This window comes from Cuculus canorus, chromosome 3, assembly GCF_017976375.1.
Source record: "Cuculus canorus isolate bCucCan1 chromosome 3, bCucCan1.pri, whole genome shotgun sequence".
Lineage (NCBI taxonomy): Eukaryota > Metazoa > Chordata > Aves > Cuculiformes > Cuculidae > Cuculus > Cuculus canorus.
Genome location: NC_071403.1, coordinates 13661833 through 13688608, shown reverse-complemented (window position 1 = coordinate 13688608; position 26776 = coordinate 13661833). Strand labels below are relative to the sequence as shown.

The window sequence follows — 26776 nt, the reverse complement described above, 5'->3', positions numbered from 1 at the left end:
TATGAAATAATTTGCTTTTGCTAGAAGGAACACATGCTATCACTGTTTCACATCTCTTCTGTAGGCTCTAATCTAATCTTCATTTAGACTAAATCATATTGATAGCAATGGGAATTTGCCTTGAGTAAGGACAATCATTTGGCCTTTGCAGAGTAAAGTAACAACACTGGTCTTATACACAGTTATTATAGATGGTTTTTATTAATTCTGATGGTGGCTATTCCATCAGAAAAAATGTGTCAGTAATTTGATAAAACCATTATTTATAACTTCTCTAAGGGATTAAAAAAAAAATGAGAATGACTTTGGAAATCCTGTCTTCCTCTTGAGATTTAAGTAGCATCAGAAAGTGCTCAAACGCTGAAATATTCATAAATCAGTGATGCATCATTTGTAAATTTGCACTTTATATCATGTACAACTTTCTCTGTCCTAAAGAACATTTTATATTTCTTGTTAACAGTGAATGCAAATAATGCTCAATGGAATTCTGCAGTGACCTTTGTTTTATTACAATTACTGCATATTTATAAATGAAAAGCTAAACTTCAATTTGAGAACTACAGCAACTTCAAGTTGGAATCCTTTGATAAAACACAACTGAACAAACTTCATAAAATTAATTCCCTAAGAAGAAAAAGTCTCTGAAAATTCCTCTGTGTATACCAACACACAAAGCAGATTTTTCCATGATTTGCAAACAGAAAACCAAACAAAACAGCAGTATGGATAGACTTGAACAGAAGAGGATAAATTGCTTTAAAAAGAGCACAAGAGAACATATTAAATGTAATAGGTTATATAATCACTACATAATATAAATTTAATACATATACACATGTAGATCTAAAATGCTGCATAATTACAAAAAATGTAGCATCTGCATTATGTTGTAATATAATTCCACGTAAAGTCTCTGATACCCAATAACTGAAATCCCACTATCTAAGCAGAATCATCATTAACTTCTGTTAATGGCTGTTCTACACGTGAACACTTCCCCATTCATCAAAAGCACAAGCAAATCAGAGAACAAGGTCTAAAATACAGTACAGATATTGTATACTCAGCCTTCCCAGACAAAGTGAAATAGAATTACTTGCAAACAAAAAGCACAGCTCACTGGTATGAGAAAGGCAAATAAAGAAGGCATGACTGGTCCGAAATCCTTGGTGGTACACGACTCAGCACTAGCAAATAGTTGTTTACTGGAGCCAGCAGCAAAAGAGTCAGAATTCTGTTCCTAATTTAGACATGCTTTGACTTCAGAATGAAGTTTCTTTACATAACTCCCCTACTCTTTATCACTGGTTCCTATTTATAGTCCATGCTCTTTAGAATGACTCTAGTAGCACGTCCCCAGCTGAGAGCAGGTCTCCCTCATGTCTGATGTGCAATAATGTACATAAACAGAGATTTAATTCCAGCAAAAAAATGACAGTCTGGGGAACCAAAATCCTGGTTTGGTTATAACACATCTCCTAACATAATGTTTCATTGAAGCCATGAAAGTTTTAAGCAAGGAATGAGTTAACGAAAAGCTAGTATTCAGATCCTATGCAGTACGTTTGTGATCTCACAGAAGGGAGGGTAAACACTCGACTGAAGTAAGCTGACTTTTCCCACAAAGTAAGTAATATACCATCTTGTTAGTGTGAGAAGTGCTGAACAAAATACTGATACGATCTTGTAACAGAAATTACCACTCAGAAATATATATGTAGCAAGTGTATTTACTAATGCAGCATTTAAAAAACAGGAACCAAAGCCATTTATAAAGGCTTTCCCTACTCTAAAGGAAATAGCCTGGGTGTTTTCCTTTTTGAAGATAACAGAAAATTCACTTATGGGTGCAAATCCCACCAAATTCAGTATATGTATGTGAAGTGCTGATTACGCTTGCACACAAACTTCTAAACTTTGCATTAAAACAAGAAGTTTCATGGTTTACTGAAGTAAATCAGGTAGAAATGATCAATACAGCAGAAACTGAAGCACGATCATTAGTGATAATAGCATACAATCTTTGAAAACAAATGTAGGGCTTATTGATTAAAAGATTCTGACCATTAATGCTTCTTCTACAGTCCATCACTTAAAAAAAAGAATCTGAAATCAAACTTGCATAGCTCTGATAAAGCATCCTATTAGGAGTGTTCCGTAGTGACCCAAATACATAATAAGATTATAAATGTTTAGAGTAATTGTTTTCTTTTAGCGAAGTAAGTAAAAAAGAGCATTAAATGAAGCACACTGGAATTCATAGATTTTGAAACATTTCCTTCAGCTGGGAACCAGACCCATAATGAATAAACACAATGTCTCTGATTTTATGAAAGCTTCTATGACGATCCTGGCCATGAACATTTTAGGAGGAACAATATTCATATAAATTATGAAATTATTTTTCTTTGCATTCTAGATTTTCAGTGAGATCATGCTGTTCATCACATTATGTAAACAAATTACTCATAATTGTTTGTAACTTGCGTGGTAACAGGTTATTTTAGCATATCAGTTTTAAGCTTTTAAACTGTATTTTCTAAGTCATAATGAAAAATACCTTCCATGCAAAATTAAAAAGCCTGTTCTTCCATTAGTGCTCATCGTTCTTTGTTCCGTTGAACTCAAGGATAAAAGAACCACTGCAAGCAGTAGGATATTAAAACTATTACAAGTCTTCCAAATACGTTACTGTGCTCATTCAATGTTCTGGACAACAGTTTTACTTATTTTGAACTTTTCAAACTTCGCTTTAGTCTCTAACAGTTGTTGCACAATAAATATTAAATATCCCTGCAGAAGTGAAAGGTTGTTAGACTCCATTTTGTATTTTTTTTTTATCTTCTTAGACAAATGCTGCCCTGATTTAACAGTTTAAATCCTCTGATGAAGCTATGCTATGGCATGTTATTACTGCCTATGACTTTAAGACTAGGGATGTCCAGCCTACCCAGTCAGCTAGTGACCTCTGGGTTTGTGGTAAATATTCTAAATTAATTTTAAATGAGTGCAACAGGACATGGGCATTCATGGAACGATATATAAATAAATGCATACAGGCTTCACAAAACTATCTGCATCCTATATCTATTAGTCAATAATGTGTCATAAATTATTGTCCTAAAGAATCATTTATTATATTAAATCCTCTTTTAAGATATCCTTGTTGCTTTCAGAGCTGAAATCAGGAAAAAATAAATAAATCCGTTGCTGAATACTGAGATGCTGTGACAAAGTAGACCAATGCTACATTTCTAGCATACTAAAAAACCCCTACAAAAATTATTCTAGACTGGCTGAACAAGATACACAAGATTAAGTCTGGAACTCCAAATGCCAAGATTTAACTAATGCGAATATCTCCTCTCTTCTTTTTCTTCTGTTGGATGAAAGTAAGAGGACAAAATAATTATTTTCATTGTTTTATGAGAGCCCCTTTCAGATATGGCAGTAAAACACAGGGGAAATGTCTCTCTTAGTTTCTAAGTAACTAGATTTTTGTTACGAAAATCCACAATAATATTATGGCTTCGTAATGGTCACAATAAGAAAAGGCATTTTTGCATTCTTATTATCATCATTCAGAAAATTGCATGGAATGAATACATGCAAAGGCTTTGCAGGTCCACTAAAGTTGGAACTAAGCCCTCTCTTATTGACGCAAACTTCATGAGATACCTCTGTTACAGCACTTAAGATCAAGAGGACAAATTCCCTATAGACCTTAAATTCAGAACCCAGCCAGAGTGTTTATTGAGATCTATTTGCTAGTGCTTTGATCCAGGGTAAGCACCTCAGATGTAAGGCTGTGGAGAAGGATTAAGATACAATGAAACTGGGTATTAGTGAAAATGTGATGATCCTCAATATTGCTTTAATCAGTGACACCAAAGATCATCTGCCTACAGAAGAACTGCTGACTAAACCATATATTTCCAAACCATTGTATTAGAAAAATAATAGTTACAGCTTCTTTTTTTGACTTAGTTCCTTTTATTGTTCAACACTTCAGCACTTTCAGAAACACAATCATCCATTGTACACCTGTCACACCTTTTGTAAAACATAACACTTCTTTAAAAAGCAAAAATACTTTCATCCATTTTCCTAAGCCACTTGTCATATCCAAAATGGTAAAAATCTTCAGAGGTTCAAAAAAGAAACAGTAGGCTTTAATCTAAATGCTCCCTATTTATATTATGGCTCTAAAATGTGACTGGAAATAGATTTGGGAAAAGATTTTGCACTTCATAAAGTGCAAGCTTGATGAAAGCAAATCTGAATGATAGCAGCATATGCATAATCCTGTAGAAAGCTACCAAGTCATTGCAATTCCTTTCCAAAAGTCATTGCCAGGCAATGTCAGTACCACACCTCAAAGTAATACATGAATTCGTAACACATAATCTTACCAAGTCTGGAGCACTCTCACAGTGTTAGGCAAACTTTATTTCCCTTGAAACTCAACTTACACTAACAAAAGTGTACTTTAGTTGCCACTATTAACTCCAACAACAAGAAACCATTCTCCTAGTCATTGGTCAGCCTCAATTTTGCTACCTGTGCCAATCTAACTTGAACCATATTGCCTACGAAAAGCAAATTTGCTTTTCTTGCCTAAATTTTTACTGACATAAGTGATGAATTCCATTATGTTTGTGGCAGGAATATTCCACATTTTAGTCCCTCCAATTGAACCACAAATCAGCTTTATACATACAAATACACTGACTGATGTGCTTGATGAATGAGATTCTGTCTCCAGAACCCCATGACTCAACACACCTCTCTCAGATTTTTGGACTTCTGAGGAAAGGGGAAAAATGCTTTAAAGACTGAGTGGAAGACAAAGAATGTACCAGTACTGAGAAGTACAGTGAAGCTTAATTTGCTAACAAATTATAACTTTTAGTAACAATCTTATGAAAAATTTCAAAGTGCAATAAGATAAATAAATAAAACACTGAAATAATTGTATTACAGTTAAAATTCTCAGCAACAACCAAAAAAAAACCAACTAAGTACAGTGAAAAATAAGTGAAGGAAACCTTCCATCCACCAAACAAAACTTCCACTCCCTCTAATAATGTCATTTCTCAAGATCATATGCAGGAAAATCCTCGAGTAGGGGCAAAAATTGTAACAGGATTGAAACCAGAGGCAAAATACGCCAGAAATACATTTGAAATTTTAAGAAATAGATGTTTGCTCTAAGCTTCCCCTATCCTTTCCACTCAGCACATTTCAGGGAAGGGTGTTTTCATGGGAGACACACATCCCCCTGGAATTCAGCCTGTTTTTGCGTGGTAGGAAGGACCTGCGCACCCCTCTGGGCTTTCACCCCTTATCGCAGGGCGGTGGTCCCTCAGGATGGGACTCGGGGCAGGGGAGAGGGAAGGATGCTCCACTTGGGCTGGGACCGCTCGGCATCTCCCGGGGCACTCATTAGCTGTAAACGATGATTTAAATACCACCCCTGCCGCTGCATATGATTCTCTAGGAGTTTGTTTTTACAGGAGACGAGCTTTCCCGTCATTTAAAACCGCGGTCTCCCAGCCGCTGGGAGAGGCGCTGACCCGCGGGACACCAAGTCCCTTCGCCCTGCCCTGCCCGCGGCCGCTGGCATCGCGGCAGCTGGAGCAAGTTCAGCTTTCCTTCTCCCACAGCACTGGGGCTTTGGCTGCCCTTAAAGAAAATCCCTCTCCGAACAACGTGTCAATGTTACATTCCTCCACAAAGCGACTTCTATTGGGGAGGGCTGGAAGCTCTGGCGCTGCCTCGCCACAGACTGAGAGCTTTGTGGTTGTGCAGAAAACAAGAAGAGAGGGAACATTTCCTGCATTAAAATGCGATACCCTGAGCTTGATGATTTATTCCTTAGCGCAGGGGCAGATTCCCCCTTCCCTCAACCCCTCACGGCTGATCTGAAGGGCCCCTTCGCCCTCAGACTGCAGCCAGAGCCCCCCCCCCCCCCCCCCCCGTGCTTTCTCTGCCTCTCACCCCCCCAAAGTGCTTCCCAAAATCATCCTCCCCATCTCCTCAAAATGACAGGAGGCCAAAACAGGACGTATAAAGCAAAGGGATAATGCAGAGGGCTGCCACTCTAATTGCTGGACCTCTGTCTTCCCACCCCTGCGCAACCCCCCCTTTTCCAGCAGGGATACAAAGCAGCTGCCAGGACTATCATATCAACCTTCCCCCTCTCCCACAATATTGCTATGAGATTCAGAGCCTTCGTCGCCTGGAGCCAAGGCTGCTGGAGAAGGAGCACAGCAGCAGCCTGTGGCCCCTCTGCAGAGCTCCCAGCAGGTCAAAACCACATGGTGGCTCGTACCTTCAGGCGTCGCAGGCACAGTGTTCACCATGAAGCATCGCTTTTGCTTTTGGTTTGTTTTCAGCTTGTTGAGGTCTGGCCCAGTTGGGACCAAGTGTCCTGACCAAGACAGACCCTCCTCGTCTTTTAGTCAAGTTGCCTGCGTGTCTTTGGAAATGTTTTCCTTGCAAAGTCAAGAGATCATATCAAGAGGGCCAAGACTTTGTAGTCGGATGGTTCCAGTAAATAAGTGGAGAAGGGGAGAATGATTCCTGACGTGCTACCTGTGGGCATCAGTGTAAGTGGGGTCTGAAACAGACGGATCCTACTTATGAGGAGTTGTAACAGTGCTCAGCAGAACTGCATGCTGAAGCAAGGACAATTTAGAAATGAAAATGCAGCCCTCCCTGCCTTGAGGGAGTATGCATCTTCTCCAGCCCTTTCGCCTCATCTATGGGCAAGCTAGAGTGGAGAGCAAATCAAATGAATGTGAGTTATCAAGGAGAGCCGGCAGCAGGACCTACGTATCGGTGTGGGATTCAGCCCCCCCTCCAAGAAGCACCTACCTTCTTTTGGAGGCCGTTTGGCTTCTCTGGTGAGGTTGCAGACCTGGGTGGTTTGCAGCTCCTGGGTCAGGCAGCCCTCCGTCTGCTCGTTGAGGGGCAGCACCACGTTATTGAGCAACACCAGGGACTGGTCATCTATTCCCCATTCTCCCAAATGCTGAGGGCAGGTGCATTTTGTATACATGATCCCACAGGACTCGGTTCTCCCATTCTCCGATTTCAAGCAGCTCTCCAACCAAGTGCATAACACATGGCACCCAAATTGGCTTGGGCTCACCTTGTTCAATACCAAAAACTCAAAGAAGGATTTTTGGTCTTCTTCTTTTTTGTGTAATCCTGGGAAATCGATAGGATAGACACGGCGTATCTGAATAAAATTCTTATCATACTGCAGAAATACAAAAGCATTCTTGGAATCGCAAAGCTGCATTATGGAATGGTTATTTTTTAAAAGATCCTTTATTTTTTCATGAGAAAAATGATCAAACTGATAAGCCAAGAGGGAAAAGTTGGAGCAGCTGAAGTCCTTTTTGGAAAATTTCAGGTAAATACTATATTTGGTCGGATCTGGATTTTCCAGCGTCCAAGTGCAGTTTGTGAAGTTTTTAGGAAACATTTCACTTACAGAATATGATCCATAAATGACCCCCTTCACCAACGTGGAACACCAGAAGTCTTGGGCAGCATTAAATCCAAACATAACCAGTAGATAGGTGGAAAATATGTAAATCAGCAAATTACGAACAGCCTTCATCCTATGTCATTTGGCCTGCAGGAGATGAAACGAAATAAAAATGCAAGTAGAATTCTTCACGCATTGAAAAACCAAACTCCTTCCAATATTCGAGCCAGCTGTTTCCGAGCTTGCAGTTAGAGCCCCTTTCAGAAAGAAGGGCAGGTAATTTTTATTTTATAACGCAAAGGACGGGTTTGCTGCTGTGTGCACAGCGCCATCACGCGGCCACCGCCAAGCCTTCGACAGTTCAATTAAAAAACAACATCTATTAGATTATTAATAGGAATGTCCTCTCCTGTCTAGGATGTAGTCATCATGGCGTGGACTGCTCAACTTAGCTAAAAATCTAAACGCCAAACCCTACAAACCAAGAAAAGGGCAACTTATTTATTTATTTCTTAAAAAAAAAAAAAAAGTAAATAAGTAGTCTGCTACAGTCATGTATGTGCATATGCAATACACACATGCTGAATTTCATCAGAAACGTAAGAAGAAAGCCAGTAGCGTCTGTTGTTATATATTATTTTTTCTATTATGTCTGAGAAGTAACTACGAAGAATTACAGCCATAATTTAAAAACGCACAAATTATTATTTGTTACAGATGGAACATTATCTCCCATATGCCTACATGCTTTCGCCTTGGCCACCTGGTATACATAAGCCTCTATAAAAAGAAAACCCAGGCAGGAAATACTTAGATTAATGTATTAATAAAATTTTGAGACTGTTGGAGAAAGAAGCAGATGAAACTACTGCTGGTCTGACACTACCACTAAATGACAGCTTTTTAAGATAATAATTTCAATCTGCTACGGTCTTCTAGGATATATAAAATGCATCACAGTATTAATATCTACAACCAGTATCTCTACAAAGCTTGCAGAACTACAGCAGAATCTCTGCACCTATTGGACTGCACTTGCCCTCTTATTACGAGTATCTTGTACTGTCTGATTAGCTCTTGTGTTTTGCAGATGTGAGCTTGAATAGTGAAAGGCATATTACATTTTCTCTGCTACCATCTCCAAATAAAGCTGTTTGACTGCACCTGTCAATTGTTACACGCTCTGATCTCTTAACAGTGGCCTACGTTAATAAAGCAAACCTTAGTTATATTTACCTCTGTAACGTTATCCAAAAAACCTGAAATGGAATGTTCTCAGCATTAATCTTTGAGAAGTTGCTTATCTCTTACAAGCGAGTAGCTTTTTCGACTTCTGCTGTCAAATGCAAGCAGACAAAAGTAATACCAAGCTAATTTCAAAACTCTGGATTGCAGTCTCTTCCAGCGTTACTCTGTAAGCAGAGGCAGACATACACACACAAGCACTGTTACTGAGTTTTGATGTGTGTCTTTGCCTAGCTTTTCATCTCCTCACCACACAGCAAGGCATCTTCTGTCTCCCATTGCGTAACACACAGCAAATCACCGGATTAAGCTCCCTTGAAGAGATTTTTGTATCTCCTAGATTATTATTCAAACTCTGAATCTTGAAACGGGCAAAGCAGCACCAACTCTAACCATCTTTATAGCCGAGGTTTTAAAGAAAAAAAAAGCAGAGCTGCTGCCGGGTCTATCCACATGGTCGGATTTTCTCCTTTGTGAGCATCCATCTCAAGAATAACAGTCTTCCTTCTCCAAAGAGGGTCAGTACAGCATTTAAGGTTTTAAAAAAAAAGATAAAGTTATCAGGAATTCTGGAAACAATTTCCCCTTTGCTGAAGCACTTTGCAGGCAATGCAGTTCTGCGCAGTGTTATTCAGGATGGTGTAGGCGTTGAAAGCCAATGTGACAATAAGTGTCTAAATTAGGAATTCCACCCATGAAAAAGGATTAATTTTATAATCTGGAAAGCAAAAAGGGGCTCATTTGCTTTTCTGTTTGAAAAGTGAAAAAGCTTCCGACTTTGCCCATCCTATGTAATATTTGCACTAGAAAAAATAAAGACGTCTGCAGCGCTAAGCTGTTTTCTATGAAGAAATGCAATCAAATAGCCCTCATTTCAGTTGTGTGTTTGTTCACACAAGGCTCCTGAAACACAACACTGTCTTTATCTCTCTCTCCCTGTGTGCACTGCACACACGCAGAAGCACACACACCAACAGAGCGTGCCAGAAGCATTTAGTTTGCAGTATTGCTCGATACTACAGTGAATCTCCTCACTGAAAGGATTAAGCACTCAAATCAAAAAGATATTTCTTTTCCATGGAGAACCAAAGAACGGCCACAGAGGCTTAAGGTGGCCCTTTCGGGAAGGGGGAGAACCCTCTTCTGCTGAAAAGCAAACGGGCGTTTAGTTTGGATATTCCCCAAACTGATTTTCTAGGTGACACTGTAGTTTAGCCGAACATAGACGGCGCCATCACTCCACTTATTTTTCCCCCAACAGAAGACCCACTGACTTCTCTTATTTTAACTTCCTATTAACCTAATCCCCCCCTCCCTTCCCCCCCCCCCCCCCCCCCCCCCCCGAAAATTACCCCAATCGTGCACAAACCTCAGGTTTTCTCGGTCTCGCTGGAAATTACTCTAAGGGAAGCAAACCCGTCGCAAAACGGACTTCTCTAACTTTTAAACTGCAGCGCTGAAGTAAATGCGGAGATCATTTTCTATGTGCTGCCTCTCTCTCCATCCTTCAGCAACAGCCTGTCCCCCCTCCTCCACCGCCTCCTCCCCGGAATCCCAAGCTAAAAGCTCTCCAGTCCTAAATCCGTGGAAATGGGAAATGGAAATGCCCCGGGCACCCTTACCTTCCACTCCGAAAGCTGTCAGGCTATTTCTCTAAAACACTAGAACCACAGGCACACGTCCCGACAACAGTGATGGAGAGATTCCCCTTCTGTCGGAAGCACCGTTTCCCATTTTCCCCGGCTCAGGTTCCAAACCAAGGTTTAAAAATGCAGCAGAAGATAAAAAACGCAGCGAGAAAACCCCCGCACGCCACACACGCACCCCACCGAGGAAAAAAAGCAGCTTGGGCTCCGGATCCACCAAATCCAACCACATGAAGGGAAAGGGGAGGGGGGGGGAAAAAAAGCAAACAAAAAAAAAAAAACCCCAAAACCCACCAAAAAAACAGAAAAAAACACCTCAAACCAGCGAGACTGCAGGGGAAAAAAAATGGAAGTGGCTGAGCAAGCGGAGGTTTTTGTTGTTTCTTTTTTTTTTTTTTTTTACTTGAAACAAAGTCTCAGCACAGCAGCCCGAGGAGCGGCGATGCCAGGCGACGGTCTGAGAGGAGGACTAAGGCGCTAGTGCAGATTTGTTGGTGGGTTTTGTTGTTGTTGTTATTACTAATAGACTTATTCCTCTTCCCTCCCTCCTCCTCCTCCTCCTCCTCCCCCCTTCGGGCACTAATAGGGGTGGTGGTGGGGGGGGGGGGGGGTCCTTGGCTGCCGATGTCTGGAAGCGGTGGGAACGCCGGGTGCGCAGGGAGGACGGTGGGAGCGAGAGCGCGTCTGTGCCTTTCTCTCTGTGCGTGTGTGCGTGTGTGTGTGTCAGAGGCAGACAGGCAGCGTTCTCCTCCGCGGGTGCTGCTGCCCGTGCGCTCCCCCCACCCCCCCCGTGCGCGCCCCTGCGCCCGGCTCCGCGCCTGGGCGCTCGCTCCTCCCGACTCCGTTCTCGCACGTCACGGCTTTGCTCGGCACCGAGCACGTCCCACCACAAAAAAAAAAAAAAAAAAAGGCAAAAAAAAAAAAAAAGGCACGTTGTTTTCTCGGCCTCCGGGAGGTTTTCCTGGCGTTGGTTCCCAGCGACGAGAGAAGGGAAACGGGGACGGCGGGGATAGAGGGGGGTGATGGGGGGAGGGAAACCCGCACTTGATCTCCTTCCTGTTGTTCTTTCTTCTAAAGCACAAACCCCCGCTGTCGCAGCCCCGAGAGCTGTCAGTTCGGCACCGCGATGCAGATTAACTGATAAGGGGGCTCCGAGGAGAAACCCTTTCGAACTGCCGCCTGCCTTTCACGGGAAACAATAGCAATTTTCTCAGCGAGGCTGCAATTAACGCCGGATTTGTTTCCTGCCAGAGATAAGGCATCCCTGCTGCCTTCGTTTCTCCCGGTGGAGCCGCCGTGCCCGGCCCTGGGATGGGGAGGGAAGGAGGGATGGGGGTGGGGGATCGCGCACCCGAGGCGCCCGCGGGCAGCGCGGGGTGAGAGCCGAGTTTGCGACTGAAGCGGCATCGCTCCTGGCGGGTGGGGCCCGAAAGACGGAGGAGTTTCTGCCACATGGAAGACAAATCTCCCTCCTGCCCATTTTTTCTTTTGAATTTTTTTGTTCTATTATTTTTTTTGGCACGGCAAGGTTGGATATGTATCTTCTGCATCCCCTCCGTCTGTGTCTCTCCCGGTCCCCAGGGCGGGTTAGGTTCTCCTCTGGCCTTTCCCGGCGGCGTGAGAGACCGGGGCAGACTACGCGACAGTAGATATCTGGCGTGAAAATTAGGAGATGACATTTTAATAAATACCGCTGTCAGTCAGCGGCTCGCAGCCTGGCTGCCGAGCGCTCCCACCGCTGCCATTCAGCAGGGAGAACAAAGCCTCACCGAGGCTGTGTGGTCCAGCTCCCCTGCTACAGCCTTTCTGCACTTCCAAAGTTCCTGTGAAACACGATTGTGTGGTTTTCAATGCGCCCTCTCACCCACCCCGATGAAATGAAAGTCTAAGATTCTGGACGATGTCCAAACCAATCAGTCCTTCAAGCAAAGGGTTTTCTGCCCGACACCTCTGCCCCTGTCCCTGCAAGGTTTGAATTCCGGTAATATAGAGCTTTTATGATTACAATTACACGCTGCACAAATTCTGATCAGAGGTATTACTGGTCACAAACCACTTCTGACTGAAGTAAATGAAAGCATGGTTATAGCTTTTTTACTGTGTTTTCCATAGGTAGGAGCTGTAAACCACATCCCTGCTAGTTTCTACAAACATAAATACTTTATGCCTCTATTGTCAAAATAAAAAAGGAACTATATGCCCAAACCAATGAAAACAAGAGATGTACATGATCTGCACCCAGCAAATACAATGCAGAGAAAACTAAGCCATTACCAGCTTAGAGATAATGATTTGTTGAGGCTCCATAATATCTGTGGGTGGTCATCATGTTACTTGAAAGGGAAATTTGACGTCTGTCAATTCATTCATTGACAGGTTGATATGAGCAGAACAAATCAAAGGTGTACGTACAATGCAGCATTTTAATTTCTCTTCTTTCCCTTTTTTTTAAAGGAGGAGCGTGAGGGCAAGTCACATTAAAAAAAAAAAACCGGCATCCTGAATGAACTTTCACCTGTTTCCTATGGCATTGGCAAGTTGTAGCTCCTTTCATTGTTGAGTGAAAATGAAAATTAATAAATTATGTGGTAAATAATTGTCTTTAGAAATTTCTTCGGTATCTCAGCCCGGTTATTAACTTGCACTTTCTAGTTTTCTGAAGACATGGCAGTGCTGGAAAGGAATCTGGGAGGGAAGATTCGTTGGCTACCTGTCTACAAACTGAAGGAAAGGATGGAAGTTGCACAGGTTGTACTTAACTATGGGAGCTAAGAGCAGAGGCAAGGGATGGCAGCACAGAGCATTCTGCGGATGTTTTCTATAGGTTTATTGCAATCAGACTTGAACAATGCAGGTTTTAATTACTGGAACTAACTCTAGACTAAGCTATACCATTTGTAAGTATCCACTTGTAGGTGCCTTTCTACTTGAACTGAGGCCAACTTCAGAAATATTCCATGTACTAGGTGTCACACAGCTGCATTTGAGAAACAAAAACCTGGGATTTTGGTGGACTAGAAGTGAGCATCAGGATATAATTAAGTGTACAAAATGTAAACAAACAGAAACATAATATATTTGTATTGGGTGTGCAGATACTTTGTGCTTGGAATGGTTCTGTTTTGTATGTATAGTTAGTGCTAAACTGCAGTCTGAAGGGTAGATGTAAGGTGAACGTATACACGTCATTCAGAAATATTGATCCAACTTGTTTGAGTATCCTTGTTAAAACCTAGAAATAAGGAATTAATATGATCCCACACTGTTTCACGGGAGGGCTGTCAGAACTGCATGGCACATGTGGTGCCATCTGTACTACAAAGAAAGTATCAAGGCACTGAAAGAAGTGTTATGTCACTCAGTAGTAGTGTGGCAGGGATAGGCACAACACAGTGAATGTTAAATTTATAGCGCTGCTTTCTAGACTCAATGCAATTGTTTCAGCAAAATTGGGCTTGATTCAAACTAGGAAAGAGGGAGGAGAGTAATATGTATAAGTAATTCCAGTATCAGTGAGAAAAATGAAGCTTACCCAATTTAATATATTGGATGGAATAAATAAAAGGATTTGTTTAGTTCCTTTCTTTTTTTTTCTTTTCTTTTCCAATCTACAGTAGTACTTTTGGATCTTTGGTATCTTTGTCATAGCAGCTACATTATGTCAGTCTGGGTTTTAGTGAACACAGCACAAAATTCAACACAACGGTAATTGGAATTGTAATTCACTGACATTTTTTTATGCAAATTTTAAAAGGAAGGCAACCGTTTAAAGCACGTGGCTTTGGAGAATGGGCTTTTCTTTCATTCCATCACCTGTCACCCTTAGGGAAACTCTTTTCAAGTCAAGGTCACTTTTGCAGCCTGTGGTGTCACTCCTCCGAGCAAACAGAAGACAGTCTCTTTCCAACAGTGAAGATATGCATTAAAAAATATAATCAAAAGGTTTTTCAACAAAGATTTTTATACTTTATTCTCTGTCTCTCACACAGACAACACCCCACACCTACCTACGCCCACACACCCCGCTATGGTGGCATGGGGAGGAGAATCACAAAAGAAAAATAAAACTCATGGGTTGAGATAAAGACAATTTTATAGGACAATAAAAAGAAAATATAATAACTACATCAATATCAATATTAATAACAATAATGATAAAAAAACCCAACCGCTCACCACTCGCTGATTAACCTCTCTGGAGCAGTGATTTCAGCGAATGCAGCGATGGTAGAGAGCATAGAGATCGGGTGAGCACAGTGGTAGGAGCAAGCACAGAGATCAAAGCAAGTGCAGTAAACGGAACACCAAATGCGGAACCTGGATTGCCTGCTACTTGCTTCACAGCCTAATTCCGTATTTTTTACTGAGCATGATGTTATATTATGGAATAGTCCATTAGCCAGTTTGGGATAGCTGAGTTGGCTCTGCACCTGTATGTATTGCTGAACATTGGAAACTGAAAAATCGTTGATTTCTTAGCAACAACTGAAAACATCAGTGTATCATCAACATTCTTCTGAAACTAAATATAAAAAGAAGCAGCTACTGGCAAGAAAATTAACTCTTCTATCTGAATATAAGCATTGCCTAGCTACAATTAAAACAATATGCCTTAACAACTCTATTCTCATACTTCATTCAAAAGACAGCAACTATTGGGAAGAAAATTAACTCTCTTACCTAAAACCAGGATAATATGTCACCTCATTATGCACAATAATGGAACTCATGCTTGTAGAGTCAAGTTATATCTAAGAGTCAAGTCTTATTTGTACTGAGCCTCTTACCTTATGTAGAAGTGTCACTGGCCTGTTCCCCACTTCCAACTTTACTCAGACCTCCAAGGCCCTTCAAAATACCCTTTGGCATGCACAGACTTTCTGGTCTGCATCACAGATTCTGCTGCCTAACACCAAGTTTCTATAGGAACAGCATTTCTTTGCTATAACCAGGGAAAATTGAAATCTAAAGCTGGTGTGACCATTTCAAGAAAAATGTTAGTCAACGTAGTCTGATGCAAAGAAATAAAATGAAAGATGGTAGCCATATTACAGTAATCATAGAATAAATACCTAAATATGAAAAGGAAAAAACTCTTCTATTGTTCCAAGAGGTTGGGAGCAAGTGTCAAGTGGAAATCATTTCAAAGACTTGTGCATGTTTTCTGGTCTACTATGTTGCAAACCGTTGAGAAATGTTTCTCTGCTGAGGTCAGATTCTAAGTAAATGTCACCAGTATTAATTTTCTCTCTGTCATCAAGAGAAAATATGAATTTAATCAGTAATAGGTTATATTCTGCTGTTTCAATTTTAAGTATCTTTTGAAAGATTGCACTGTTATGTTTGAATTTTATTAGAGGAGAGATTTGTATTTTCATAAATAGTTAATTAATAATGCAGCACCAGTAGATGGTGCTCAAGAATATATAGCGTAACTGAGGGGCAGGGGTGATTAAAAAGTTCTATTTTAAAATTGAAAAATATCAGGGAAAATGTTGGTTTTCTTTTGAGAAGTTGATTTTTCATCATGAAACAATATCTCTTTCCAAATTTCAAGCAAATGTTTGTTTGGTTGATGACTTTCAAGTTGAAGAGGTCAGTGGTTTGCTTGTTTGTTTGTATTCTTTGTTTAACTCCATCAGTGAAGGTTTTTACAAGAACTTTTAAATTCTGCCACTGGTTTTAACTTTTGATGTTGTTATACAATCACAATTATTGGGCTAGAAAAAGTGAAACTTGTGGAATTTGTGAAAACTGGAGCATGAGCAGAAGGAGTCTGAATCACATCTGAGGCCTTTGCAGCATCCTACCTTTGACAGTGGCCCTTTAACACTCCCCAGGAAGATGCAGAAAACCCAGGTTGAGAATATTTTTTGGCAACCTGGCTTCATAAAATCTTACTAAGTCTCCAGTATTGAGAGATCTATTTAAGTCTCCAAATAAGTTTTGGTTCCCTTGCAATACTTGTTTCGCTAGGTTAACATTGTTATCCACATAAGCATCTAGTTCTTTTCAATCTTATATTTTTTCTAGCTCAACATTATCAAATAATGAGTCCCACAGCATAACGTATACTCTGTGAAAACTGGTGGGTATCACTTTTCTTAGATTGGCTGCCTTTTAATGTAATTATGTGTCACCATATTCTTGTATTAAGGCAGGGTACAAATGAGATTCTGGCTTACTTCTAGTGATTATGTCACATATTTTTATCGTGCCTCTTTTTAATTTCCTTTTTAAGATAATTCCAGTTACTTCAATCTATTTTCACAAAACCATGCTTTTTAAGGAACTTATATCACATGTCACTTTTCTCTTAAATACCCTCCAGTTTTCTCATATCTTTTTAAGATGTAGAAACCAGTACTGCACACAGTAGTTCACATGAGGCTTCAGCACTGATTTATATAACATTGTCTTTCCTTATCATCTCAGTCCTGTTCTTGATTCATTTTAATATCTTGCAGCTTCTGATAGCTGCTACACTGAACTACTCTTCTTTTTATCAGTCTTCTGTGAGAAACTTTGTCAATGCCTTTTGGAAGTTTATTAAATGATGTCAGTTGGTTCTCCTTTGACCCCTAGAGTAGTTTACTGATGTGTTGAAAACATCGTAACGGATGAGTAAGGCATCATCTTCCACTGCAGAGATCTATCATCTGATGGTCTTCTGAGTGTTTTATTTTCTTATTTTTAATTTGCCAGGTACAGATGTAAGATTTATGAGTCTTTGATTCCCTAAATCATCCTAAGGCTTTTTTATAATATATGTGAAACATTTGCTACTCTCTAACCTTCCCGTACAGGAGTTGTTTTTCAATTAGAGGTTGCATAGCTCAACTACTCCTTCTTCAGGATTTTCAGTCCTGGTGGCTTCCTGCTTTTTAAATGATTGATTTGTTTCAGCATCTCTTCATCTGATAGTACCTCATTTTTATTACCCAAGAGTAGGTATCTTCCTAACATCCTCTATTGTGAGGATTGGTGCAAATAAATCTTTTTGTCTTCCTAGCAATGTTGTTTTCCTTAATTGCTGTCTTTATTCTCTGAGGTTCCCAGAAGATGCAGTGACTCTTAAAAGCTTCTTGCTTTTGATATGTTTAAGGAATTTGTTTATTTTTAATTTTTTTTTAACTGTTTGATTTTCAGCAGTTACCTTTGCTCTCCAGTTCTCTTTACCTCTTTGCTATTATAGCTTGTGGTTGTTTTCCTTATTTTATGAAAGCTGCCTTTGCAGATTTTGACAATTCCCTGCTTAACTCAAGTAACATCTCAGATTCTTTCATTTCACAGCACTGATTTGCAGTTTACCTTCCTTGTTTATCTTCTGCCCTCCCAAATATGTGCATTTATTAATTGAAATACCACATCTAAGGACTCTGCTTTCTTTCATTTTTATACTAGGATTATTTTCTGTGACTAACATGCATTTTATTGAGTTCTTCTGTCCAAAGGTTAGTGTCGTGGCATTTTTTGTAGATTGTCTCTCTTGTTAGATGCATTAAACCTAATTTTTTTAGGATCACTTTACGTATTATTTTGGATATTCTTAATCCTTGACTTCTTTCTGCTTATTCTGATTGAAGTCTAAAGGTGTGTCTAAACTGTGCTTGAGTATGAGTCCACAGCTTATCAAGCTGAGCTGGTCAATATGAGGCTATCTTATGTCTTCCAAGATGACAGTCATTACTCAGAACAGTCATACATCAATTATGTACTACTTAAAGAAGTAACTTCCTATTGTTCTGAGAAAACTGTATCTTTAAGCTTTGCCATTTTCAGATTTCATTTTTTCAAATTGCATTGTCTGAGTTATATGATTATCCTGCTTCATTACGTTTTCTTGGGTTTTTTTTCCATTTTGATGATTCAAAAGGTGATCAGAACATTTTTTTTCTAATATTTGAACATACTAAACCTGTATTTTCAGTGTTTTATATCTTACCTATATCATGTTTGTCATTTGAAAACAAATTTGTCACTAGTTCACAGTTACACATACTCTGGTGGTGAGATTCTATCTGGTTGTGCTGTTGTATGACTGTAAAGCGAGGAAGAGCTCATTGCAGTCTCTATGTGTGGGCTATATCATAAGCTTTACCAAATTAATTGCAGAATATATATATGCAAAGATTAAAATAAAAACAAAGGCACTGTTTTTCTGTTAATTATCTAAATGCACTGAAATCCTCTTTGTACTGGGAGGATGACAAATACTTAAAAAATGCCCTTTCATCTCTAATGTTATTAATCTACTCTAGAATATTGCCTAGTCATTAATCAAATTGAACTGTGATAATATACAGAAGCCTTGTGTTGTTTTGGCTTGCTCTACTACAAAGAAAGATATTCGGAGTTAATGCTGAATCCATCTTCAATGCCCTTCATTTTCCTTATGTTGTCTTGAGAAGAGCGACTTTATGTATTTTGTGTGTCATTGAGATCACTAATCACAGAGGACAGTGTTAAAAGATGGTGTCTTGTGTTGAGTTTTTCCTTGCATTAGTGAAAATGAAGGATTGATGATCCTGCCTAGAGTTTAGCTTTTTGCTGTTAATAAGAGCTTAGTGTTTAAAATACACAAAATATGGTGTTTGTTCCCTACCAAGTTCAGCTATGATCTCTGTTTTTAGGGTGTCGGTCAAGGTATAAGTACAGTTTTTGTTTCTTTTAAATAAGATCATAGTGGAATAATTGGTTTCAAATTCCTTTTTCACAAGTTTGAGACATGGAGTTTTTCCTTCTCATAACTTATTAAGACAGCAAAAAGGATAGAAACATTTCACAGAATCACAGAATAGTTCAGGTTGGAAAAGACCTTTAAGATCATCAAGTCCATCTGTAAACATAACACTATCAAGTCCACCACTAACCCATGTCCCTAAGTGCCATATCTACACCTTTTTAAAATACCCCCAGGCATAGTGACTCAACCAATGCTGTGGGCAGCCTGTTCCAATGCTTGAAAACTGTTTCTGTGAAGTAATATTTCTAATATCCAGTCTAAACCTCCCCTGGTGCAATTTGAGACCATTTGCTCTCATTCTATCTCTTGTTACTTGAGAGAAGAGACTAGCGCTCACCTATCCACAGCCTCCTTTCAGGCAGTTGTAAAGAGTGATAAGGTGTCCCCTCAGCCTTCTTTTCAGACTAAACAGCCCCCCGTTCCCTCAGCTGCATGTCATAGGTCTTGTGATCTAGACCCTCCATCAGGTTTGATGCCCTTCTTTGCACGTGTTAGTTCCTCAGTGTACTCACTTGTAGTGAGTGGCCCCAAACTGAACGCAGTATTCAACGTGCGACTTCACCCGTGCGGAGTACAGGGGCACAATCACTTCCTTAGTCATGCTGCCTACACCACCAGTACTGAGGTCAGGCTGACAGGCCTGTAGTTCCCTGCATCCTACTTCCAGCCCTTCCTGTAGATGACTGTAATGTTGGCAAGCCTGCAGTCATCTGGAACCTCCCATTTTAACCAGGACTGCTGATAGATGATGGAGAGCGGCTTAGCAAGCTCCTCTGCCAGCTCCCTCAGTACTCTCAGGTGGAACTCATCTGATCCCACAGCCTTGTGGGTGTCCAGGTAGTGTAGCAGATCGTTAATTGCATCTTCCTGGATTATGAGGGGTTTATTCTGCTCGCTGTGCCTATGTTCCAGCTAAGGGGCTGAGTAACCTAGGGATAACTGAGTAACCTAGGGATAAACCTAGGGTTTGACTACTAAAGACTGAGGCAAAGAAAGCATTAAGCATCTCATCGTTTTCCTCATCCTTGGTGGCAATGTTCCCAGGATGGAAATTCTTCTTGGCTCTCTTTTTGTTGTTAATGTATTTGTAAAAACAGATTTTGTTCTCTTACAACAGTGGCCAGACTGAATTTTAGCTGGGCTTTTGCTTTTCTCATTTTCTCTCTGCATGACCTGATGCAGCCCTGTACGCTTCTCGAGTTGCTTGCCCCAAATAGAGTGGCAAACTCTCCTTTTTTTCCTGCATCCCAGCAAAAGCTGCCTGTTCAGCCAGGCCAGTCATCTTCGCCTCCAGTTCCTCTTATGGCATGTAGGGAAAGCTTACCCCTGTGCCTTTAAGACTTCTTCTTGAAGAATGTCCAGCCTGTCTGGACCACTTTTGCCTTTCAGGGCTGTCTCCTAAGGGACTTTCTGAACCAGCGTCCTGAGCAGGCTACAGTCTGCTCTCTGGAAGTCCTCCTCAAGTTGTGACAGGGGAGTTTATTTTCAATAGTAGGGAAAAAATCTTTACTGAAAGAAGTAGAGAAGCATTGGAACAGGCTGCCCAGAGATGAGGTTGAGTCAGCATCGCTGGAGGTGTGGCACTTTGGGACATGATTTAGTAGGCATGGTGGTGGTGGGTTGACTCTTGGGCTTGATGATCTTAAAGGGCTTTTTTCGATCTTAATGATTCTATGATCCTCCAAGAATCAAAACCTTTATCATTTCATGATCGCTATGCCCAAGATGGCCTCCAGCCATCATATCACCCACAAGTTCTCCTCTGCAAACAACGAGTCTAGCAGGGTGCCTTCGCTGGTTGGCTTGCTCACCAGCTGAAGTTATTTTTCACACACTCTAGAAACCTTCTAGAGTGTTTCCTCTCCGCTGTATTTTATTGCCAGCAGACATCTGGTAGACTGAAGCCCCCCATATGGACAAGGGGGTCAATCATGAGGTTTCTCCCAACTGCTTATATATTTCATATATTTCATCCGTATCTTCATCCTAGTCGGGTGGTCTGTGACAGACTCCAACCATGATCTCTGATTTGATGGTGTTCTCTCCTGATTCTTACCTATAAAAACAACTCTGTCATCACCGTCATTAACCTCTAGACGAATCAAACACTCCCTAACATATAAAGCTATTCCACTGCCTCTCCTTCCTTGGGTCTCCCTTCTAAAGAGTTTGTAGCCATCCATTGCAGCAGTCTAGTGTGAGTTATCCCACCATGTTTCAGTGATGGAAACTGTGTCATAGCTTTCCTGCAGCACATTTCAAACTCCTCCTGTTTGTTGTCCATCCTGTGTGCAATGGGATAGAGGCACTTGAGCTTGGTTGTGTCACCTTCTTAAGGAAGCACCCCTTATTTCCTTTGAGATGTTTCACTAGTGTTTCCTTCTTGGATCCTGTTACCTCAGCAACTCCTGGCTTATCTCTGTACAACTTCAACTGTGCTCCAGTATATCTAGAATGTCTCCAAGACAGAGGGTCAGTGTTCTCACTAGCATGTCATCCTTTTAATTTTGGTAAGGGCTGACACGGTTATCCTCAATTTTTTTTTTTTGTTATTCTGCTTAGACCTTGTTCAGGAAGACTCAGTCCACAATGTCTATTCAGTGTGAAATACAGAAAGAATTTTCTCCACTAAGACCATACTCCAAGTGACTCTATATTCCCTTATGCCTTTGGTTCTAATGAGGGGAAGTACAAAGAGTATGGTAACACCATTACTGCTGTTGACTAGGTAGGGCCTGCTCATTTCCTGGAAAGAAAGTTTCCCTGAACCTGATTTGAGGACAGGATGCTGAACTGCATATCCTGAACATCAGGAAGTGGTAGTTCGAAATGAATTTTTGGGAGGTTTCAGGCAGATCCTTTGCAGCAATATCTCCGGTGACCTGGGGCTTTGGGTTGTCCCTTGCTAAGCATGCTAAATTTCTGAGGCAGGTAACTCTTCCCCAGGACCTTACTGTAAGAAAAACCATCACCCTAGCACAGATGTCAAAATTCCATGTGAAAGAATGAGAATTGAAGTCTCGCCATAGTCCTCCTGTGCATGCTTCTTTGATCCAAATGAATAATTTTTCACAAAAATAAATCAATATACTGTGTGTTTAAGGACAGGTTTTTTTTTTCTTTGTGGAGATTTCTTAAATATCAAATACTTCCATGGGAAAAACATTCAAGGATTAGCTGAGTCAGACAGGAGACTTCACCCTGGGAGTTAAAAAAGGACAAGTTGTGAGACTGTGGCACCACACTCATGAGTGGCAAGGAATGACTGGATAGGGATTGATTATTCACTGTCTTTTGTAGTAAAAGGAATAGCAGCATCAAATAAAGCTGTAAGGAGTCATACTCAAGCCAGAAGAGGTGATTCTTCATGCAGTAGGTAAACTTTGCCAGAGGATGTTGCAGATAATCAAAATTTTTCATAGGTCAGGGTGAGACTGGACAAGCATGCGAAAGAGAAATCCAGGGATAGTGGTGGTAATAGGAGGGTGTCAGTGAGTGTGCAAAGTCATATCCACTTCAGGAATTCCCCTGAGGTGAAAATAATTGGAGATTGGTAGCATAGTAGGGGAGAATCTTGCCCTCTTCTTACTCTTCCTTCAGCATTTATTTACAGTTATTTCTGAAGCAGAATACAGGGTTGGATAAATCTTTAGTTTGGTCTAGTATAACCAATTTAATCTTTACTCTTTTCGGATGTTTTAATATTGAAAGACTGACAGGTATTGTTTCAGAGGTGCAGATCATAGAATCAGTTGGAATTTGGAGTCAGGCATTGGACATCAGTGTACAGAATGTCAAAACATCAGTATTTCACTTTGAAAACATTGGCTAAGTGCCTATAATTGCTTGAAGTGAGTGTACACATTTGAAAATTTAAGGGTATAGACAAGATTCAGAACAAGTTGATACCCAAGTATGAAATTCTCAAGGTCTTTTTTTTTTCTATCTGAACTCCATTTGTTTTGTAAATGTAATAGCAAAATGTGAACACATTGTATAGCTACCATTAACTGCATTTCCCCGATTTTATAAAAGGAAGGAGAGATGTTCTTTTCTAAAATTGCCTAGTATATAAAATTTGATTGAACATGACAAGGACTACCTTCAGCTAAAAGAATGTTGTAGAATTGGGAATAAATGCCTGTAGGTCAGAGTGATATACTTTGTGAATTCAGAAAAAAAGCACTTGAAAGACATAAAAAATATACCTTTCTGATCAAATCACTTCCTTGTCTGCATGGTGGACATCCAAAGTAAATTGATTAATCAAAACAATTTGTTCATATGTTTATCTATATATCATATATGCTTTTTACATCATATTATAAAAATTATAAAAATGTATGAAAAAGAGAAAACATGCCACATTAATAGCCAAAGTCACAAATATCAAATGCTGCTTACTGAACGTAAGATGGCCACGACTGAGTGGTTCATAGTCCACAGTTCTACTAGAAGGTGTTGTGAAGCTTTACCACTTGGTCAAAATAGATGTGAAGGACCCTTTCAAGGTTTTAAGAAATGTAGCTTTTTGTATATGTTGAAATATGTGTTTCAGGTCATTGTACCAGTCTTCTGAAATACTTTTGGCATGAAATTTTTGAGAAATAGTTGAGTTTACTTAATATTCTTAAATTTAAAATCTGAGTCAGAGAGGCATATCCTGGCAGTAACTGAGCTTATACCTTGGCCTTGCACCAGTGTAAAACGTATGTAAGAACAGAAGCATACTCTTGATATGTACTTTGTGCTCAAACTAAAGGGTGAGAGGAACACATTTATATTACCGAAGGGCAGAACACTTTGTGAAAATGTGGGCTACTACTATAAAGAGCTGTGGGTGACTGTCATCATTCTGAGACACACAATCTGACTACACTATACAAAATATGAGTGCAAGAGAGTTCCCAAATTGTCAGACACAAGAAAAGAGTATTAGCAGTGTAGGGGTTTTGTTGTTGTTTTGGGTTTTTTTAAAGATGAAAACCTATGTTTTGGTGGGTGGGAGGAATGAAATGACAGAGATGCATTAGTTTATATAGCTATCTACTACTGGATCAAAAATGGGCAATAAATAAGGGGAATTAACCCTAACATAGTACATAGCAGCTACACTAAATGTATTGTTTGTACTGCTAAGAGCTGTAGGGTTTTCTCTTTCATAAATTCTGGCAATATTCTCCTGCAAGCACTGTCTGGTTGCATTGAATTCCTTCCTTCCTTCCTTCCTTCCTTCCTTCCTTCCTTCCTTCCTTCCTTCCTTCCTTCCTTCCTTCCTTCCTTCCTTCCTTCCTCCCTCCCTCCCTTCCTTCCTCCCTCCCTTCCTCCCTTCCTCCCTTTCCTCCTTCAGTGAATCCTAGACCTGTTACTGAAGTGCTATAACTAAAAATTACTGGTGAGTGATTTATTGGTATTGTGAAAACTCTTGTTCTCTATGAACATTGCTGACGGTTATCACAGTAGATTTAAGTAGTGTCACTGAAGTCAGCAGATCTATGCTGAATTAATCAGTTTGGAATCTGGCCCTAAGAGTCATAACTGATAAAGTCATTTATGTGTTTGTAGCAGATCCTGAATGGATAGTTCAGTATAGGTTCCTTCTGACTGGACTAACTGCACATTTCATTTATTTTAGACAGTGTTGCCCTCACACAGAGTGACTCAGTTTCAAAATTTGCTTGGTCTCTGTGACGTGATGGCTAGTCAAGGTAAAAATTAATATTAGGTTCCATGCCAAATTCCACATTAAATCAAATAAAAATATGTATTATCTAGTGTGTATGTACCAGAATGATTATCTGATTGCTAACCAGTTTAGCATAATCTCAGATATTCCAGTTGTACCGGTACAAGATCTTGGTTTCTTTCCTTGGCAACTGCACCTTATTATTGGTTTAACTGTCTGCATGCACATATATGATTTCCTAATACAGGTGTGTCTACAAGGAGAATATAAGATGTTTGAATCTACCTAAAAATTCTTTAGCTCTTACAAGTTCGTATTTTAGCCATTTATGAATGTATGGGTGTTTGTGCTTGTTGAAGCAAACATTTATATATATATATGAACGCACATATTACCTGTACACGATGTATGAACATATGTAGGCAAGGAAGAACACTATCGGAATGTCTGCTTTCTGTATCAGGAAGAAATTGGGTTATGAATATCTGTATCTCATGAGAAAATGAGATCAGAGGCTATGCACTGATATCAAAAGTAGGAAGATCATACATATATTTAACTAATCCATAACACACTTCCACCCCCACAGGTATTTATAATGTTATTCTTCATAAGCTCTATTTTTTTAATATTAGATTTTTGTCTGTGCTTTAATTTTTGTGTACTGTACAAGGCTTCTAAAAATAAGTAGGTCACCGTGCAAAAAAGGAAGCCATCAAGTGTAAATAGTTTCAAAGTTACATCATGCTGTATGTTCAAAAGTAACACAGAGTTGAAAAATATCAGCAGCTTGTTTTCAGTGAAATGCTTAGATATGGTCATATTTCTATTTTATACCTATTTTAAACGTGAGAGAAAGAGACTGGGAAATATTTCATGATGACACTACTAAAATATCATATTCAAGCATACTGACAAGAAGCTGTTCTAATCTCATCTCTTCCTTTCCTTTGTATGCCTCTGCTGGCTTCTTCTCTTTTGGTGTATTTAATACAATCCTTTCATCCCATTTGCAAAGCCTCACCTAATCTTTTTTTCTTATATAGTTCTTGCACTCATTTTTCTCTCTCAGCCTTGTATTTCCAGTGCTCAGTATTTCTTCTCATGCTTCTCTTGCTTCTCGGTTACTGGCTTCTCTTAAGCATCTATACCATCAGAATATTTTCCGTATTCTCATTTTACACTCTGTTAATTGCTCTTTGAATTCTATTCCCACTGTATTGTTTCAGCTATGTGGGAAACCAAATAAGGATAATGTTTGTTAATGAGCAACTTTCTTAATTTACCTGGAAACATCAAACAGTGAAGAACAAGGTTCCATCCTTGACTATTACAAGATGAAGGTGTTTCTCAGTCCCCTGCTCCCCACCATTCCTTAGAAAACTGGGTCATCGATGGGATACGGGTTGGAATTAATCTATCCAATTTTGGACAGATTGCTAAAATGTAGACAGATGGAAGATGTCTTAAATGTAGATGTCTATATCTGGGCTGCTCAGTCTCCTGGAATGTTCAACAAATAGAAACAGGTGCTTCTACAGTATTTTTCATTTAATCTTGCTGTAGATCTCTGAAGTAAGTTAAATGATTCACATGCTGATAGTTGCCCTTTCCCCAGTTCGGGTGTAAACGTCTGGGAAAGGCATTCTCTGTTGGACTCTCCAGTTTCTTTGTAGATCTCCTTCCCTAAGTCTCTTTCTGTCTCTAGTTTGAATGGAATTGACACCTTTTATGAAATATCTCTGGTGGACTCCTGCCTCTTGTAGCAAGACCTACTTAAACTGTGCCTTTCAATCTATCCAGGAGGGCCTCTGACCTGATACAGGATCCAGTCCTGTCAGTCTGAGGGAGGAAAATCCTCCCAAATCCTGGTAAGAAATCAGAAAAATGTTCACATCTGTCTCCATATTCTATCCTTTTAGTGGCATGGTTTGACTCACTGTGTTTTC

The 26776-nt window shown here is 40.0% G+C and overlaps 1 protein-coding gene and 1 long non-coding RNA gene across 10 annotated transcripts in view; one reads left to right on the top strand and one right to left on the bottom strand.

The window, feature by feature from the left end:
- ADGRB3 (adhesion G protein-coupled receptor B3) overlaps window positions 1-10537 on the bottom strand; it is a 457722-nt gene extending 447185 nt beyond the window's left edge. For 2 of the 8 annotated variants that reach the window (XM_054061560.1, XM_054061566.1), the window contains exons 1-2: window positions 10372-10537; window positions 6883-7651 (exon numbers count right to left, since the gene is read on the bottom strand). In XM_054061560.1, coding sequence (XP_053917535.1) covers window positions 6883-7636 — 754 coding nt within the window. In that variant the 5' untranslated portion in view covers window positions 7637-7651; window positions 10372-10537. Of the gene's footprint in view, window positions 1-6882; window positions 8013-8740; window positions 9811-10118; window positions 10249-10371 lie in introns of those variants that run through there. The other 6 variants (XM_054061564.1, XM_054061567.1, XM_054061568.1 and 3 more) reach the window with 6 other exon arrangements.
- Window positions 10538-10717: 180 nt separating this feature from the next.
- The window catches only part of LOC128851637 (uncharacterized), an 89477-nt gene continuing 73418 nt past the window's right edge, over window positions 10718-26776 (top strand). For both annotated transcript variants that reach the window (XR_008448999.1, XR_008449000.1), the window contains exon 1: window positions 10718-10889. This is a non-coding gene — a long non-coding RNA (uncharacterized LOC128851637). The remainder of the gene's footprint in view (window positions 10890-26776) is intronic.